At 45.0% G+C, this 20,498-nt stretch overlaps 1 protein-coding gene across 2 annotated transcripts in view; it reads right to left on the reverse strand.

Moving 5' to 3' along the window:
* The window catches only part of tns3.2 (tensin 3, tandem duplicate 2), a 258,371-nt gene that overhangs the window by 54,471 nt on the left and 183,402 nt on the right, over positions 1 to 20,498 (reverse strand). For both annotated transcript variants that reach the window (XM_084308688.1, XM_084308687.1), the window contains exon 17: positions 5,784 to 6,078. In XM_084308688.1, coding sequence (XP_084164814.1) covers positions 5,784 to 6,078 — 295 coding nt within the window. The remainder of the gene's footprint in view (positions 1 to 5,783; positions 6,079 to 20,498) is intronic.

Here is a 20,498-nt window from a genome sequence, read left to right on the forward strand (position 1 = left end):
CGTTTGGGATTGCGCTGAGGCTGTGGGTTGTGTGTGTGTTTGTGTGTGCACGTGTGTGTGTGTGTGTGTGTGTGTGTGTGCACGTGTGTGTGTGTGTGTGTATGTGTGTGTGTGTGTATGTGAGAGTTAGGCTTGGGCGGTATGACGGTATTACGGTATACCAGGATATTTTGAAATCCCGCCGGTATGATTCTCAATACCGTGACGTCACAGACTGCTATTACACTGACACGGAGTTGATTGTAGTGCACAGCACGCGCCATCGTGGCTGTGAGCTAGCGTTGATACCTGGCTGGTGCGGGCTAACTGGCCATCGTTCCGGGAGCTAACGTTAGTAGCACTAGGCTGCTGCTGGCTAACTGGCCATCGTTCCGGGAGCTAACGTTAGTAGCACTAGGCTGGTGCGGGCTAACTGGCCATCGTTCCGGGAGCTAACGTTAGTAGCACTAGGCTGGTGCGGGCTAACTGGCCATCGTTCTGAGAGCTAACGTTAGTAGCACTAGGCTGGTGCGGGCTAACTGGCCATCGTTCTGAGAGCTAACGTTAGTAGCACTAGGCTGGTGCGGGCTAACTGGCCATCGTTCCGGGAGCTAACGTTAGTAGCACTAGGCTGGTGCGGGCTAACTGGCCATCATTCCGGGAGCTAACGTTAGTAGCACTAGGCTGGTGCGTGCGGGCTAACTGGCCATCGTTCCGGGAGCTAACGTTAGTAGCACTAGGCTGGTGCGGGCTAACTGGCCATCGTTCCGGGAGCTAACGTTAGTAGCACTAGGCTGGTGCGGGCTAACTGGCCATCGTTCTGAGAGCTAACGTTAGTAGCACTAGGCTGGTGCGGGCTAACTGGCCATCGTTCCGGGAGCTAACGTTAGTAGCACTAGGCTGGTGCGGGCTAACTGGCCATCGTTCTGAGAGCTAACGTTAGTAGCACTAGGCTGGTGCGGGCTAACTGGACATCGTTCCGTGATTTGTTTACTTGGTAACACGGGTTGCTAAGGAACTTAGGTTCGAGGTTGAAGAAAGTGCACTTTTAGGTTGAAAGAACGGCCCTAATGTCAACGTGTTTCAATATAAGCATTATGTATGGTGATAACGAGTATATCATTAGCTTCTTACCTATCTCGATGTGATTTATCTAGAGATATCTACAGCAAGAATTTTAGGTGTCAGTGAAACCAACATTGCAATCTGGTTAGAAGTGGTGGAGAGAATAAAGGCTAGCATATGAATTGTAGTTCCTGGTTAGAAACGAATGAAAATGGATGGATTATCCAAGTGGGGGTCCTGGGGGGGAGAGCGAGCAAGAGCATATGTATGTATTGTATTGGATAGCAAGTATTAGGTAGATATCTCGTGAACTACATTTATATTGATTCAAATGGAATGTATAGTCCTGTGATTTACTTTGGATATTTACTGTTAGTGCTTGTGTGTCTAATTTTATGTTATGTTTAAAAAATAATAAAAAAAAATACAAATTTTTTTCTTTTTCTTTTGCGAGGCCCCCCTCCCCGCGAGGCCCTGTGCGACCGCACTGCTCGCACACCCCTTGATGCGGCCCTGTGTGTGTGTGTGTCTCACTCTGTGTCATGGCTGTCAGTGGTGAGACGAATGCGCGCATGATTTTTTTAACATCTAAGCTCACATACACCCGTTGTAACTGCCACCGTTATTGCAGTTGGGACATAAGATGCACTGGACGACCAATGTCAGATTGCGAGTGGATTACTTTCCAGAGACATGAAAGAACGTACAGGGGGACACTGGACACAAAACTGCTCCAGGTAAGATCGAACTTTGCTGTTACTCCCGGAGGCGCAGAGAAGTGGGGCAGATTGGTGTCAATCCTGATCAGCGTTTTTTTTAAGAATGGAATATTCTCCGCCAGTGATGCAGTGGTGGTACCACTCGGTACCACGCCGTCCTAGCAGTTCGCTGAGCAGAAGTGCGCGCACGGATGTGCACGCGCGCGCACACAAAAATGCTTTCACAACTTTCACTCTACTGTCGTGCCGTGCGCCAAGTACCCGGCACTTATCACCTAGTCTTTGCATAGCATAACAAAGAAAGAGAAGTGCAAGACCAAAATACAAGCCCTGTGGGGGGTTTGCTTGAGCTGGTCTGTGCATACGCGAGGGAACATGTATGCGTGTGCACGTCCGCGGGAGCGCGCATGCACGTGGCGTCCAGGCAGTTCTGATATTACGACTGCACCCCTGTTCTCCGCGATGAAGGAAACGCGCGTCCGTACGGATTCCAGCTTCTAAAATATGTCGCTAGAATCCTGAAGAAATTCCCTCTCTCTGCCGATTTCCCAGTAGACCTAACACCTGACTCTCTCACACATTGGATAGAAACGCAGCTCTGCTTCATCCGTGAGACAATACAACCAGCGTTGCGCACCTCTGGGACAGAGACACATCGGGAGAAAAGAAAGGTTTCCAGGACCAAGCTGGCATACCTCTGGCAACATCGCAAATCAAAGGCAATCAATATCATTTTGAATAATATCTGTTTTCCCGACCCCCCCCCCCCCCCCCCACTGTTAGTGATACAACCAATGTGTATAACTACTATAAAGCCAAATGTCAAACTGCACCAAGCGCTGCCACTCCCCTGGCCACGCCCCCTTGGTACAATTTCATTGACAAAATAGAGCCAGGCTATTTCCCAGATACCCATGATTTTACAACAGAAGAGGTGGATGCAGTTCTGACTTCTCTTCCCAATAACAAGGCTAGCGGATCTGATGGGGTCATCTATGAGACGTTGAGAGCTACCAGGCCCACGTCAACACAGACACTCACACATATCTTCAATGCCTGCCTGATCAATGAGAAGGTGCCTGATTCATGGAAAGGGGCCCTCATCCATAGAATACCAAAAAAGGAAAATATCCCAGATGATCCTTCCACTTGGCGTGACATTTCACTATTGCCCACTATATATAAAGTGTTTATGAAGTGCCTACTCACCCGCATCTTACCCTGGCTGGTGGACACAGGGATTTTCTCCCCCCATCAGAAAGCTTATATCAATAGACAGGGAATGAACGAACATGTGTTTTGCTTAAAAACCGGAATCGACGATTTCAAACATGAATCATCCAAATTCTACACAGTGTTTTTGGACTTTAGAGACGCATTTGGTACACTCTCCCATGAGGTGATGTTAAAAACATTAGAGGAAATACACCTGCCTCAGCCTTTTTGTGAATATTGTATCCAGTGTATACCAAGGTTCATTTATCCAAGTTATCTGTGGGCAGCAGCTCACAGAGCCGATTGCACTGAAGGTGGGAATAAAAACTGGCTGTCCCTGGAGTGCCGTGAACTTCATCCTAGCACTCAACCAGTGGATGAAGTGGATTTACCAGTGCGCTCCTCTGCATGTCCGATCCCCAAATCCTGTTCAGGGATACACGGACGACATGCAGGTGTCATCACGACAGGAAGATGTCATCATTAACATGCTGGCACGCACTGATGAGTTCCTCCAGTGGTCAGGGCTGGAGGTGAAGCAAGCCAAGTGCGCCATACTCCATGAGCGCCGCAGTGGAGGCAACCGCTGGTATAAGGCCAAGAATGACAAGCCCCCCTCCTTTCTTGTAATGGGTCAACCCATCAAGGTGTATTCCCGTAATGAGACCTACCCATACCTTGGCCACAGGTTTAACATCGCTGGAGAGTGGGGGGAGCAGGTCGAGGAGCTCACTACAGAGTTTCTCCATCGTCTACACCTGATTGACCTGTCCCCCCTCCCCGTCATAATGAAGTTCCAGGCTTTAAGAGAGGTGGCTCTGGCTAAAATCCAACACCTTTTTGCCAATGTACACATCCCTCTCAAGGCACTGAGAGAAATGACAAACAAAACTGTTCAGCTGGTCAGAAAGTGGGTAGGCCTCAACACACACTCCACACGGGGCATGATCTTTCTCCCATGTGGAGAGGGAGGGCTGGGAGTCCCCAATGTCGAGTGGACCTACATAGCCACCAGGCTAGCCCACCTGCTCCACATGCTTAACAATGATGATGTCACCGTCATAGAAATGGCCAGGGCCTCTCTCCTGCTGGATCTACGCAGAAGGAAGATCACCCTGGCCACCGCAGACCAGAATAACTTCCTCGGCTTCAGGAAGAAAGACTCTGGGAAACTGGACTCTCGGGCCAAGGGCTTCGGGGTCTGGTCTGACTGGTCAGATCTCAATGACCTCTGCAACCAGACTGGAGTTCAGCTGAAATGGACAAGACCCAACACACAGACTGAAGTCCCTGTCTCTGATGAACTTATCACAGACCCCTGTGTGGTTGTGAAGGCCAACATCACAACACCGCAGGAAGAGACTGTCGAACTGCACAGAGACTCTGCAAGGAGGGTTCTGCTTAGCATGAAGCAGTCTGAGATCAGGCAGCACTGGTGTGGACTCAGATTACAGGGAAAGCTAGCTTGTTTGGAGTTTGCTGACCACTCGGTCTCACACTCAGTGTTTAAGAACGCCGCTGTTGGTGAGGATGTTTTAAAATGTACCATCAAAGCAAGACTGCAGGTATTACCCACTCAATACAATCTGTCCACTTGGTATCCTCAAACTCACAGTCCATTCTGTTTAAACCATCAGGATTCACAACACCTAGAATCCATTGCATGTAATGCATACAAACACCTGTACATCGCTCGTCATGACCGTATTGTGGACATTGTGTCTGATGTGGTACGGAACATATCACCATCTAGTGCAGCAATGTAAAAACATGCCAGAGTGAAACCAGAGTGGTTTGGCCTTACCAACGATGTCTTTGCTAACATACCAAATACACCGGACGTTGTTTTTGTTGACACCAGCCATAGGGAGGTGCTGGTCATAGAAGTAGGCTGTACCTTTGGTCTGTACATGGACCAGGCCTTCCGGGACAAGTATATCATACTGTATACCAACCACTGCTCAGTGTGATGGCTGACCTTGGGTATAGGTGTAGATATAGTGTACTTGTATTCGGAAGTATTGGCCATGTATACAAATGCACCATGACCGGTCTGAGAATTGCTGCAATGTTTAAAAGAAAAGCCAAACAAATTGCCAAATATTGCTCTGTCTCAGCTATTATTGGCAGCTTAGCCACATGGAGAAGGAGGTGCTATGTGTACCCTTAAGTGTTCAGTGCTGCTTGGCCCCGATACATTTGATTCCCTGTTTATGTAATATAATTTGTAGAACCAAATAAAGTATTCAAATGTGTGTGTGTGGTAGTGCGTGTGTGTGTGTGTGTGTGTGTGTGTGTGTGTGTGTGTGTGTGTGTGTGTGTGTGTACATGCTACTCATGTACCTGTCAGTGTGTGTGTACCTGTCAGTGTGTGTGTGTGTGTGTGTGTGTGTGTGTGTGTGTGTGTGTGTGTGTACCTGTCAGTGTGTGTGTGTGTGTGTGTGTGTGTGTGTGTGTGTGTGTGTGTGTGTACCTGGCAGTGTGTGTGTGTGTGTGTGTGTGTGTGTGTGTGTGTGTGTGTGTGTGTGTGTGTGTGTGTGTGTGTGTGTGTGTGTGTGTGTGTGTGTGTGTACCTGGCAGCGCGTGTTTGTGTGTGTGTACCTGGCAGCGTGTGTGTACCTGGCAGTGTGTACCTGTCAGTGTGTGTGTGTACCTGTCAGTGTGTGTGTGTGTACCTCTCAGTGTGTACCTCTCAGTGTGTGTGTGTGTGTGTGTGTGTACCTCTCAGTGTGTGTGTGTGTGTGTGTATGTGTGTGTGTGTGTACCTCTCAGTGTGTGTGTGTGTAGGTGTGTGTGTGTGTGTACCTCTCAGTGTGTGGCAGAGGGCTGGCAGAGTTGACTGAGCGCATGGAGCCGAAGCCCCTCTGGCAGGATGCAGCAGTGACCTCCGACCTGAACCCAGGCGTGACCTCCGACCTGAACCCAGGCGTGACCTCCGACCTGAACCCAGGCGTGACCTCCGACCTGAACCCAGGCGTGACCTCCGACCTGAACCCAGGCGTGACCTCCGATCTGAACACAGGCGTGACCTCCGATCTGAACAGCTCCCCGTCCGCCGAGCCGCCCGCGTGGTTCATACTGTCCAGGAAGCTGCGGGAATCTGCGGAGAGAGAAACACACTCTGAACGATGAACATAACTCCCCTCTAACCATCTGCAGCTGGCCAGATACAATATTGTTGTTGGCCGATGAAAGCCGTGTAGATCCAAAGAAATCAAATCAGGAATTAAAAGGCATAGTTTGCATATCTTAAGAACCCACGTGATTCCTCGTCAACTGGGACTCTTTCATTCCGTGGAAGCGCTCTGCGTAGCACTTGTACCCAGTGGCACTCTAGACATGCAGCCCCGTTCATTATACCAGTGGTTCCCAACGTGGGGTCTGGGGACCGCCAGGGGGCCTCGAGAGGGTTCCACGGGGGTCCACAGCAAAAATGTTGAATAGTTCACTAGAAGTGTAGCACCGTGAGAGAATGTATAAGAATGATTATTCTGATCATAGGTTTAATATAATAATGTATAGGAATGACTATTCTGATCATAGGTTTACTATAATAATGTATACGAATGATTATTCTGATCATAGGTTTAATATATTAATGTATAGGAATGACTATTCTGATCATAGGTTTACTATAATAATGTATACGAATGATTATTCTGATCATAGGTTTAATATAATAATGTATAGGAATTACTATTCTGATCATAGGTTTAATATAATAATGTATACGAATGACTATTCTGGTCATAGGTTTAATATAATAATGTATAGGAATTACTATTCTGGTCATAGGTTTAATATAATAATGTATACGAATGACTATTCTGATCATAGGTTTAATATAATAATGTATAGGAATTACTATTCTGATCATAGGTTTAATATAATAATGTATACAAATGACTATTCTGGTCATAGGTTTAATATAATAATGTATAGGAATGACTATTCTGATCATAGGTTTACTATAATAATGTATACGAATGATTATTCTGATCATAGGTTTAATATATTAATGTATAGGAATGACTATTCTGATCATAGGTTTACTATAATAATGTATACGAATGATTATTCTGATCATAGGTTTAATATAATAATGTATAGGAATTACTATTCTGATCATAGGTTTAATATAATAATGTATACGAATGACTATTCTGGTCATAGGTTTAATATAATAATGTATAGGAATTACTATTCTGGTCATAGGTTTAATATAATAATGTATACGAATGACTATTCTGATCATAGGTTTAATATAATAATGTATACGAATGACTATTCTAACCATAGGTTTAATATAAGAATGTATAAGAATGACTATTCTAACCATAGGTTTAATATAAGAATGTATAAGAATGACTATTCTGATCATAGGTTTAATATAATAATGTATAAGAATGACTATTCTGATCATAGGTTTAATATAATAATGTACAATAATAACTATTCTGATCATAGGTTTACTATAATAATGTATAAGAATTACTATTCTGATCATAGGTTTAATATAATAATGTATACGAATGACTATTCTGGTCATAGGTTTAATATAATAATGTATAGGAATTACTATTCTGGTCATAGGTTTAATATAATAATGTATAAGAATGACTATTCTGATCATAGGTTTAATATAATAATGTATAAGAATGACTATTCTAACCATAGGTTTAATATAAGAATGTATAAGAATGACTATTCTAACCATAGGTTTAATATAAGAATGTATAAGAATGACTATTCTAACCATAGGTTTAATATAAGAATGTATAAGAATGACTATTCTGATCATAGGTTTAATATAATAATGTATAAGAATGACTATTCTGATCATAGGTTTAATATAATAATGTACAATAATAACTATTCTGATCATAGGTTTACTATAATAATGTATAAGAATTACTATTCTGATCATAGGTTTAATATAATAATGTATAAGAATGACTATTCTGACCATAGGTTTACTATAATAATGTATAAGAATTACTATTCTGATCATAGGTTTAATATAATAATGTATAAGAATGACTATTCTGACCATAGGTTGGTTTAATATAATAATGTATAAGAATGACTATTCTGGGCGGTCAGGTGGCGTAGCAGAGATTGTGTTCGTCACCAACACCGGAGACGCTGGATTCGCCTGTTCGAATCCAGCTCACAGCTCCGGCGTTGTCACCAGCTTGGCTGGCCGTTCACACTAATACAATTGGCTGTATTAGAGGGTGGGAAAGCTGGCGGGGTGGGTCCGGGTCGTTGTAAACAGCGACTCCTACAGTTCGGTCGGGGCGCCTGCTCAGCGCGGATAGGATCTAAGGGGGGTAGTGTGATCCTTCCACACGTTACACCCTCTCAGTGAGAGTCCGCGCTGCCAGGTGAAAAGAAGCGGTTGATTGGCTAGACGTGTGTCGGAGGAAGCACGTGATAGCCTCCACTCTCCCAGACCGACTGTGGGGGGTAAGTGCGCAGCGACCAGGAAGGGGATTGGGAATTGGCATAACGACTAACATTGGGATGGGAGAAAATCGGAGGAAAAAGGAGGGGGAAAAAGATAAAAAAAAAAAAAAAAAAAACTATTCTGATCATAGGTTTACTATAATAATGTATAAGAATGACTATTCTGACCATAGGTTTAATATAATAATGTATAGGAATGACTAGTCTGATCATATGTTTAATATATTAATGTATAGGAATGACTATTCTGATCATAGGTTTAATATATTAATGTATAGGAATGAGTATTCTGATCATAGGTTTAATATATTAATGTATAGGAATGGGTCTCATTCTCCAACATTTTTCAAATAGTTCTTTTGGAAAACTTATCTTGGAACCACTGAGACAGAATCAATGACAAGTTCACTCTGAGTCCCGAACGTGCTGGTAATATGTCTTAAGTGGCTGAAACGGTCGCACCTGTGACAAGATCTGGTACCTGCTTGGCGAATGTGATTCTGTCTTAAACTCAAAAGCGCGTTCCCGTTCAGGTCATTTGCATACAAAACAACGCCTCCAGAGCTCCTTATAAGGCAACTAGTGACGCAGCTGTGTGAAAATGGAATGGCGGAAGTGCTTTGAGAGTCTTGCGACCCATCAAAACTAGATTAGATGAATGTATTGGCATCATATACAGCTTGTGGTACACCTGCCGCAGCGTGCGCGCACACACACACACACGTGCGCACGCAGTACTGTATGAATGAATGAATGAAATATAATATATATAGCCTACGGCGTAATGAATGAACGCAGTATGGCTTGTTATTCCATTAATGACTTGTTTCATTAGGATTTGGTAGATGCTGTATGTGTGCTCTGCCCTACGTACAGTATAGGTACAGTCTGTATACATGCGGACTGTGCTTGTACTGTGCGTGGGGCAGATCATGTGTATAGTGCTGGATCCTAATGAAACAGGTAACTGGAATATATTAAGCCTATACTGTTCATTCATTAGACACGTAGGCGCACACAAGACTTGTTATGGAATATTAATGCAGTCTATTTCCACCGATTAGCTTTAGTTCTTATTTATTTATTTATCCACGTCATTTCAGTGTTGGTGTATAGGCTATATAGTGTATTTCAATATAAGTTTAATTGATTAATGATATATTCGAAGGAATGCAGGTTTATAGCTATATCAACCCCCTCCAATGTACAGTAAATTACCAAGTATGGTTTTGTCAATATTCCAATGTACAGTTTTGCTTGTACAGTGTCCCCCACCCACCCCTCCTACCCAACCTCCTCCAACAGTTTCTACGTCAAATGTACTCTCTTTTCTGGACTCTTTTTGTATCACAAACAGTACTGTATTTGCAAATCTGGTATGTCATAAATGTATAGATGTAGCAGTACTGTCTATCTGTATGTTGTGTGTGTCATATATGTTATGATGAATTGAAAATGGGGGATCCTGATGTAAACAAGACGAAAGTCTTTCTCTGGTCTGCATCCCCCTAACAATTGTATGTAATTGAGCTGTACTGTACTGTACCCATTCTGCAATCTGTTAATAAAGTTTTCAATCAATCAATCAAACAAAGGTCTGTCCCATTGTATACCAATCAATGGGATACATTGCATGTTGACCTGCATTCTTTCAAATGTATATAATTAATCATTAAAACAGATCCAAGGAGGCCTGTAGCGTTAACATGAAGGAATCACTATGAGAACACAGTCTGTCAAGTTAATACAATTTTCAATTAGTCAATCAATCATAAGAGTGCTCCTCAGCACTCTTAAATCTGCTCTCAGCCACGCTCAAATCTGATCTCAGGAAAATTTGGGGACTCGCGCTCCCAGCCCTAATATGTCTTAAATGGGCAAAAATCTGCCTAAGAGGACATTTTTGGTCGTAAATTCGTTCGGGAATGAGACCCAATGACTATTCTGATCATAGGTCCCACTCCTCTGTTATCTGCCCACCCACAGTAGAGACAGTTATGCAATGCTGGACTAAATAATATCTAACAACAAAATACCTTTTCCCCCGAAGACAGAATCTAACTATGAAGGAAGGAATCTCTGTCCTTCGAATATCTCGAGAACCGCTCGTCCGATCGACTTCACACTAGGGCTGTCCCCGAAGCCTGTTTTTGGGATTCAAACTTTGTCAGGGTTTTTCTAACGAATGTTCGAACCTTCGTTTTTAATAAAAAAAAAAAAATTCTAAAAAAAAATTATTTCACTAAGAAAATATTTTATAAATATCCTCAAACTAAATCCTCAATTTGAATAAAGTGATTAATCTGATTAAATGAGTTTATTTTTTTTATTAAATCAACTTTCTTTAATGAATATAGCTCATCAGTTTTTTTTTATCTTTTCCCCCCTCCTTTTTCCATTTTTCTCCCATCCCAATGTTAGTCGTTATGCCAATTCCCAATCCCCTTCCTGGTCGTTGCGCACTTACCCCCTACAGTCGGTCTGGGAGAGTGGAGGCTATCACATGCTTCCTCCGACACATGTGTAGCCAATCAACCGCTTCTTTTCCCCTGGCAGCGCGGACTCTCACTGGGAGAGTGTAACGTGTGGAAGGGTCACACTACCTCACCCAGATCCTTCCCTTGCTGTGCAGGCGCCCCGACCAAACTGTAGGAGTCACTGTTTACAACGACCAGGACCCACCCTCACCGGCTTCCCACCCACTGACCTGTCTCAAAACCCTGCCCTCTTTTCTTGATCCTCCAATCACAGCTGTCGCTTACCTCTGACTTCCTCGTACAAACAAAGTTTGTCCGAGGTAAGCGACAGCTGTGATTGGAGGATCAAGAAAAGGGGCAGGGTTTGAGACAGGTCTAATTGTCAGCACGGACGGTCGACCAAGCCGGAGGTACCGCTGGCAGTTGGATTCGATCCCACTGTCTCTGCGGTGGTAGACAGGCGCTTAGTCCGCTGTGCTACCCGGCCACCCCTAGCTCATCAGTTTTAATACTATAATATTAGTGTAGCCTAATCTTTATCTGCAACTGTGAAGAAAAAACCCATTGGTTTAAACAGAATGAATAGACTTTACATTTTTTATTATTATTTTTTTATTAAAACATTTTTATTCAAATGTTGATTTAGAATTCGAATGCCAACGTAACGAACGAAGGTCCGAACGTTCGAACGTTTGGGCTCAGCCTTACTTCACACCTGGCGGGGGCGTATCGCTGAGGACCCGAGAGTGCAGGGTGTCGAGGGTGAAGCCGATGGGATGAGCGGTTCTGCAGGAGAAAGCTGCAGGCAGCACTTCCGGGGGGCAAGCTGAGCGCACGCTCCGAACAGCCAACTAACAACAACACCGGGAGCAACAACACGGGAGCCAAGCAAACGTCCCACTCTGAAGGGTCACGCCACGAATGGGCAACGCACTAGTGTTATCCAATGAGAAGCACTGCGTTATACAACCAGCGGGTAAATGATAAATGGCTGCATTTATATAGCACTTTTATCCAAAGCGCTTTACAATTTGTTCCTCACATTTTACCCATTCACTCACACATTCACACACCGATGGCAGAGGCAACCATGCAAGGTGCCAAGCTGCTCACCGGGAGCAGTTAGAGGTTACCGGTAAGTGTCTTGCTCAAGGACACTTTGACACGCTGCCTGGGAGGAGTGGGAATCGAACTGGGAACCTCTGGATTACCAGATGACTATACTCTACCTCCTGAGCCACTGTCGCCCCTGGTGAGGTACTGCAGGGAATCACCTGTGAAACAACAACAACAACGTCTCCTTCCTAACAATACGTGGCATATATATTATTATATTATATTATTATATACTATACAGTACATGACCTCAAACCATCAACATGGCATTTCATGTTACTGTCATCAGTGTTGTTCAGCCATAGTTAGGCCTGCCACGATAACGCATTTTGCTGGGCGATTAATTGCCCCCGAAAATATCGCGATAAGCGATATTATTGCAACCCGGTTAGAGAATTTTTTTTTTGGGGAAATTAATTCCCAAAACTTTTATTTTGAAGCCCACCGCTCCGTCTTTTCCGGTGTTTTAGACTTTTATTTTGAAGCCCACCGACCGGACCGGAAGTATTGTTGTGATTATCAGGTACTTTTTTAGTCCCTGCTCTGTCGTGGTTCCAAGCGAGTAGAAGTGAGATGCATGCATCTTATTGGTAGAAGTGGTACCAGAAAAGTCACGTGAAACACTGCAGACCACCGATTGGTCAGAATAGAGACGCGTCACTCGTTGGAGAGTCTGAGGGAGTCTGAACGAAAACAGAACGGCGCCATCTTTAATGTCTCGCATAGGATTTCATAATCATTATGTTTGCAGCAGGCACAAGTGCAATAAACAAAGGATACAGTCACTGTGTATTCTGCCTCATTTATTGATTAAACAAAACCGACATCAACACAATTTGCCACCGAGCGGAGAGTTTAGTCTCGCAAAAAGATTGCTGACTTGTTAAGGCTTGTTGTTAGGTTAGGTGCTAATGTTGTGCTAGCGTTTTAGCATGGCTATCGTACATAGCGTGATCAATATAACTCGCTATTGATTGTTTGTATGAGTAACGTTAATGCTAGTAGAATAGACACAATGAGGGGTAACGTTAGCCCCACGGAGCTCCTGTGCTGTGCTCTGTAGTAAAGCCAGCGGCCCGCCTCCCAACACGGACAGTGACTGACAAGGGGCACTGGTTCCGCCTCAAACAAACACGCAAATAGCAATTAATCGCGCCCGTCAAAATCATTGCATTCATTTTAATTATCGCGGCAATTAATCGATTTATTGCTTATCGCGGCAGGCCTAGCCATAGTTAAAGTAAATAGTTCTGAGCTGGAAGAGAGAGGGAGAGAGAGAGAGAGAGAGAGAGAGAGAGAGAGAGAGAGAGAGAGAGAGAGAGAGAGAGAGGGAGAGAGAGAGGGGGGGAGAGAGAGAGAGAGGGGGGGGGGAGAGAGAGAGGGAGAGGGATAAGAGATATGAAGAGAGAGATAGATACAAGATTATGAAGAGAGAGAGATAGATACAAGATTATGAAGAGAGAGAGATAGATAAAAGACTATGAAGAGAGAGAGAGATAAAAGACTATGAAGAGAGAGAGGGAGAGAGAGAAAGAGAGAGAGATACAAGACTATGAAGAGAGAGAGATAAAAGACTATGAAGAGAGAGAGATAGATAAAAGACTATGAAGAGAGAGAGATAGATAAAAGACTATGAAGAGAGAGAGATAGATAAAAGACTATGAAGAGAGAGAGAGAGAGAGAGAGAGAGATAAAGAGAGAGAGATACAATACTATGAAGAGAGAGAGAGATAGATAAAAGACTATGAAGAGAGAGAGAGAGAGAGAGAGAGAAAATACTATGAAGAGAGAGATAGAGAGAGATAAAAGACTATGAAGAGAGAGAGAGAGATAGAGAGAGAGATAAAATACTATGAAGAGAGAGAGAGATAAAAGACTATGAAGAGAGAGAGAGATAGATAAAAGACTATGAAGAGAGAGAGAGAGAGAGAGAGAGAGAGAGAGAGAGAGAGAGAGAGAGAAAGAGAGAGATAGATAAAAGACTATGAAGAGAGAGAGAGATAGATAAAAGACTATGAAGAGAGAGAGAGATAGATAAAAGACTATGAAGAGAGAGAGAGGTGTCATTCTTAACTTCCTGACACTTCCTGACACGTTCCGACTACATAGTGTGTCATTCAGTAAACATGGCGTCCAGGGGCCCCTCAGGCCCGTGAAGGATGATGAGTCAGACCCAAAAGATTCACTCATCATAAAGACCTCCTTGTTCTGCCTAAGCCCCCCCACCCCCCCCCCCCCCATCTCCCCCTACACCCCCTCCCTCTCCTCCCCCCCACCCCCCTGCTTTCCGTTCCTTTCCTCCTTTCCTTCATTCAATAAAAAACTATTCGGAGGTGAAGGAATGTGAGCTTGATCTCTCTGTAACACAAGGAGACGAACGAGCCACCGTGTCACATAAAATGTGTTATGTAATAGTGTGTAGAGCCTGCTCATGTAGACACACACGCACGCGCACGCACACACACACACACACACACACACACACACGTATGAATGTGCACACCCCAAACACATGAAAGTTGAACGTGTTACAGTGCAGAGTATCTTCAGCTCAACAGTCAAATCTCTACCAAACAAGTAACGGAGTGAGATAATCCTTTCACGATAGCGTTGCTTGTTTGAAGAAAATCCTGGAAACGCTCCCGTGAATATCGGCGTCAAAAGCACTGGGAGATGTTTTTCCACTTGTTGCAAGGGTTCAAATTACTTTGAAATTTAGGAGGGAGGGGGGGGCATTGGAATTATTCATTCTTACTTGAAATGATGAACTCTATGGTGTCATTTTGTGTCTATTCACTTCAGAGACAAACTGTTGTTTTGCCGTTTCTTCCAGGAAGGCTCAAGGGTAATTCAGGGGTGTGAGAAGAGGTGAAAAGCTCTTGTAAAGAAGCAGACGAAGTGTTGGATGAACAGACTCTCTCCATCTGTTGCTATGGCGCCTACATTATGGGGTATCAAATGGTCACCAGTGTAAACTGACTGGCAGCTGGCATGACTCTGCCCCAAGGAAGACAGGCTAAAACATGATGCTGATTTTTCTCTCACATTTTCCTGTTTTTGTGGGGACATTGGTCGGACCCATGATGACGAGGGGTTAGTTTAGGGTTCTGGATTCGGGCTTGACATGTAGTGGGTATAGTTAAGGTTAGGGTAAGGGGTTAGGGAGTGAGATGTAGTATAGTTAAGGTTAGGGTAAGGGGTTAGGGAGTGAGATGTAGTATAGTTAAGGTTAGGGTAAGGGGTTAGGGAGTGAGATGTAGTATAGTTAAGGTTAGGGTAAGGGGTTAGGGAGTGAGATGTAGTATAGTTAAGGTTAGGGTAAGGGGTTAGGGAGTGAGATGTAGTATAGTTAAGGTTGGGGTAAGGGGTTAGGGAGTGAGATGTAGTATAGTTAAGGTTAGGGTAAGGGGTTAGGGAGTGAGATGTCTCCACAAGGCATGAAAATGTGGCTGTGTATGTATTCCGGGCATTCATTGAATTGTCAGAATGTGAAGATAAACAGAACCATCCATCGTCTGTCTGTCTGTCTGTCTGTCTGTCTGTCTGTGTCTCTGTCCTCAGGTTGATCCGTCTAAATTAAAGGAGGCCTACACACTCAACTTGACCTCTTAGCAGGTTAAAGGTCAAGTGGCAAGGGGGGCGGGGGTTATGTCACCGCCTGTCTTCAATGAGGAGCAGTCTTCACTACGCACACACACTCTCTCTCTCTCTCACACACACACACACAGCATTCTTTATTGTCAGCAGCTGAATACTGTCAACATCACCACGGCACCATAATCATAGAAAAAAAATTTAAAAGCGCCACCATGGATATTATAGCTGTCATAAAAACAATAATCAATGCAGATGTACTGTCGGAAACATCAGCGTAAACAGGAATAGAAAACAAGACAAAGCTATAAATTCACTAAGCCAGATCCCTGGTCGTTACAAGAACGACTGAGAAGAAATGACTTCCATCTCTGACAAGGCCCTGCGATAGGAATCACTAACGTGTGCTTGTTGTCCGAGCAGACGACCCACTGTGCTCCTGTCTGAGCCACAGCTTAACCCTTTCACTACCACACTACAGAAGCTTAACCCTTTCACTACCACACAACAGAAGCTTAACCTTTCACTACCACACTACAGACAGTTAACCTTTCACTACCCCACACTACAGACAGTTAACCGTCTGTCGTGCGGTAGTGAAAAGGGTTAACCTTCTGTCTTGTCGGAGTGAAAGGGTTAACCCTTTGGTAGTGTGGTAGTGAAAGGGTTAAGCTGTGCTGGCGCCTACGTGGACTTCAGCATGTGCAGCGTTTCCTGCAGACCAAAATGTGAGCGACGTGAACCGCGTCCCGCTAATCCGAGGCTCGGTTTAAAAGAGGAGTTGTTGTTGTTGCTACTGCACACAAACAAACAGACAAACAAACTCTCGAGGGAAATGGACTGACAAGCAGAATTCCTCAAAGTGTTCCCACAGCCTCAGTCTCTCTCTTTCTCTCTCTCTCTCTCTCTCTCTCTCTCTCGCTCTTGCTCTCGCGCTCTCTCTCTCTCTCTCTCCTTAGCATGTCTTACCATGCTTTTTGTAAACTTCATGTACATATACCTGTTATGTCTTATTCTTATTACTGTATTATTGCACAAAATGTCTTATTTTCATCCTATTGGATTCTTATTATTGCATTATTGTATTATTGCACAATCGTTGCGGGCAAGACCCCCCGCATTTCACTGTATGCTTGTATGCCGTGACAAATAAAACTCTTGACTTGACTTGACTCTCTCTGTCTCCCTCTCTCTCCCTCTCTCTCTTTCTCTCCCTCCCTCTCTGGGGATGTTATCCCAGAGAGCAGCCAAGCCCGGTTCCTCTGGGCCTGCAGCGCTGACAGTGGTGGTGGTGGTGGTGTGGTGTTGTTGTTCTGCACAGTTCCCATGGGGATATTCCTCCTCGACGGCAGTTCGTCACATCTGCTGCCTGGGAATCCGCCTGATGTTCCAAAAAGCGCATCCCAAAACCTCTCCAGTAATTACAGAGCGTCTGACCTCCGACCCCACCCTGCTGACCTCTACCCCTGCGACCTCAGAGACCACACAGATTTTCTTATTGCCCGCTCAGGTGTTTTTACGTTCCAGAACAGTAGCGACCGTGTATAATTCTAACACCACCACTGGGAGATTGTACACCTAAAAAGGGTTACAAATATTTGTCTTTCCTTTGCTTCATCGGATAGCATCAGACCCGGGTCAAACGTTTTTACACGTTTATTTTACGCTACTCAGGTGCCAGATGGCCATTTATTAGTATAATCTTCTGTAACGGACAACTTCCTGAGACTATTGCAATTATCCTGAGGTGGTAAAACTTCAATCGTGGGAATCTAAGCGCACTTAGAACAAAGCATCACCTCAGGTGACCCAGATCAGCGGAGAGTCGCAACAAAGAACGGGGAAAGAGAGGGGATGACAGGCTGGATTCAAACCCACAACGTCTTACAACCAGGCTATGCACCCTGGCTCACTGAGGCACCAGGACACCCAAACCTCTCCCGATTAAGTCTAAAGGCCCCCACATAGTCGTATGTACACAGAGGTGTCACACAAAAGGCTGCTCGGCATGTTGGTCGACATCGACCTGCATTAACCCTTTCAGTGCCAATCACGTGTTAACGCGTTTCTGGGCCCCGACCGTTGAGTGCCAATCACGTGTTAACACGTTTCTGGGTAGTTTTTCCTTTTTTTGGATTTTAATACCCTATTCAATGTCAGGGAGCTGTATGTTGCCTGTAAAATGCATACTGGGACTCCGAAGGTGCAGTACCGGCCGCATCCTTGTGTCTTGGGCTGTGCGCCGATTCTATGGGTCCGGCTCTGCTCTTTTTCTCCGGACATGACGAGCGGTTATAACGCTCGGATTAAGAAGAATCTAACACTCCCGATCGGTGTTGTGGGATGGATTATGTTGGCGACACGATGGACATCAATACTTGGAATGGCGATCAGATAATTGGAATATTCTTTTTGGGGCACGTCAAGGTAAGGGCTATATGATATCAATCTTGCGTTGATCCAAGCATGCCTTCATTGCAATCCGAAAGTGTTACTCTAACGTTACTCTACAACGTATGCCGTTGATGGCGATCAGAGCATCAAAAAAAGTCCCCCCCCCCCCCCCTTTCATGCATTCATGATGGAACACAATACCTATCATATGCATTTGATTTTTTTTTTTATCCACTTTTTCTCCCATTTTTTATATTTTCTCCCATCCCAATTTCGTATCATCCAATTCAACCCTCCCCTGTCACGGACGCTGTTTCTTGCCTCCCACAAGCCGGCTGCAATGTGGACTAAGTCATACATAGCACAAGTCCCCTCCGGTACTTGAGGTAACAGCAGTCGCATCTTTTCACCTGCGCAGCTCGATCTCTCAGTGGCGAGGAGTAACGCGTGGGAGGCTCACGCTGCCCCCGACACTTCCTGATTCTACTGCGCAGGCGCACCAACCGACCTGTAGGAGTCGCTGTCCACAACGCCCGATCCCCACCCATCAGTTTCCCACCCCCTAATACGGCCAATGTGTATTAGTACGGACGACCAGCTAAACTGAAAGCAAATGTGGAGCGCTGGGCTCGAACAGGCAAGCCCAGCGTCTCCAGATTTCGTGGCGAGCACCTTGCCCACTACGCCACGTAGCCGCCCATGCATTTGATTTTTTTATTGTAGCGTGTGTAGGGCCAAAATGCCAATGCATTTAGTATAATACACGTTGCAGGCTATTACCAGCCTCCCAGGAATTACCCTAGACCGCTCTAAAACCATACTTATATTCACCACGGTATAAAGCGGGAACGTATGGATGGAATTTTTTTTTCTTTTTTGCATCTTGACCGGAAGAAACTCAGTGTCAAATTACCATAGTATTGTATCCATAGCTATAATATAGAATATAGTTATAGCTCTACAAACAAGGTGACAAACTCCATTAGTTTAATGCATGGCACTGAATGGATGGGCCCCAAAAACAGCGTGGCACCCAAAGTGTTAAAGGTGACACTGACCTGCATTTTACTTTGAACACTCACTCCATGCCAAGAGAGAGTAGGGCAGGATCATGGTTAAATGGGTAGGATTGGTCCAGTAAAACTTTGGCAGGTAGATGACGCAGCATTTTGTTTTACTATCACTAATCGTTATCGTTATTTCATCAACTTGAGAAATTTGTATGGCTTTTCTAAATGAAGTGTGTAAAACTGCCAGTTTTATTTCAAAATCTTGGAAACGGAGATAACCTAGACTCTTTATTTTGACATTGGTGGACGACGCCGTGACAGAGAGTGTAAATAGCACTCTACACACTACTCTGTATCCACACTACTCTGTATCCACTCTACTCTGTATCCACGCTACTCTGTATCCACTCTACTCTGTATCCACTCTACTCTGTATCCACTCTACTCTGTATCCACGCTACTCTGTATCCACACTACTCTGTATCCACACTACTCTGTATCCACACTACTCTGTATCCACGCTACCTTGTATCCACGCTACTCTGTACCAGTGCTGCCCTCTGTACCAGTGCTGCTCTCTGTACCAGTGCTGCCCTCTGTACCAGTGCTGCTCTCTGTACCAGTGCTGATCTCTGTACCAGTGCTGCTCTCTGTACCAGTGCTGCTCTCTGTACCAGTGCTGCTCTCTGTACCAGTGCTGCCCTCTGTACCAGTGCTGCTCTCTGTACCAGTGCTGCTCTCTGTACCAGTGCTGCCCTCTGTACCAGTGCTGCCCTCTGTACCAGTGCTGCCCTCTGTACCAGTGTTGCCCTCTGTACCAATGCTGCCCTCTGTACCAGTGCTGCCCTCTGTACCAGTGCTGCTCTCTGTACCAGTGCTGCTCTCTGTACCAGTGCTGCTATCTGTACCAGTGCTGCTCTCTGTACCAGTGCTGCTCTCTGTACCAGTGCTGCTCTCTGTACCAGTGCTGCCCTCTGTACCAGTGCTGCTCTCTGTACCAGTGCTGCTCTCTGTACCAGTGCTGCTCTCTGTACCAGTGCTGCCCTCTGTACCAGTGCTGCCCTCTGTACCAGTGCTGCTCTCTGTACCAGTGCTGCCCTCTGTACCAGTGCTGCTCTCTGTACCAGTGCTGCTATCTGTACCAGTGCTGCTATCTGTACCAGTGCTGCTCTCTGTACCAGTGCTGCCCTCTGTACCAGTGCTGCCCTCTGTACCAGTGCTGCTCTCTGTACCAGTGCTGCCCTCTGTACCAGTGCTGCCCTCTGTACCAGTGCTGCCCTCTGTACCAGTGCTGCTCTCTGTACCAGTGCTGCTCTCTGTACCAGTGCTGCTATCTGTACCAGTGCTGCTCTCTGTACCAGTGCTGCCCTCTGTACCAGTGCTGCCCTCTGTACCAGTGCTGCTCTCTGTACCAGTGCTGCTCTCTGTACCAGTGCTGCTATCTGTACCAGTGCTGCTCT

The sequence above is a fragment of the Notolepis coatsorum genome, assembly GCF_963971535.1.
Source record: "Notolepis coatsorum genome assembly, chromosome: 2".
Classification (NCBI taxonomy): domain Eukaryota; kingdom Metazoa; phylum Chordata; class Actinopteri; order Aulopiformes; family Paralepididae; genus Notolepis; species Notolepis coatsorum.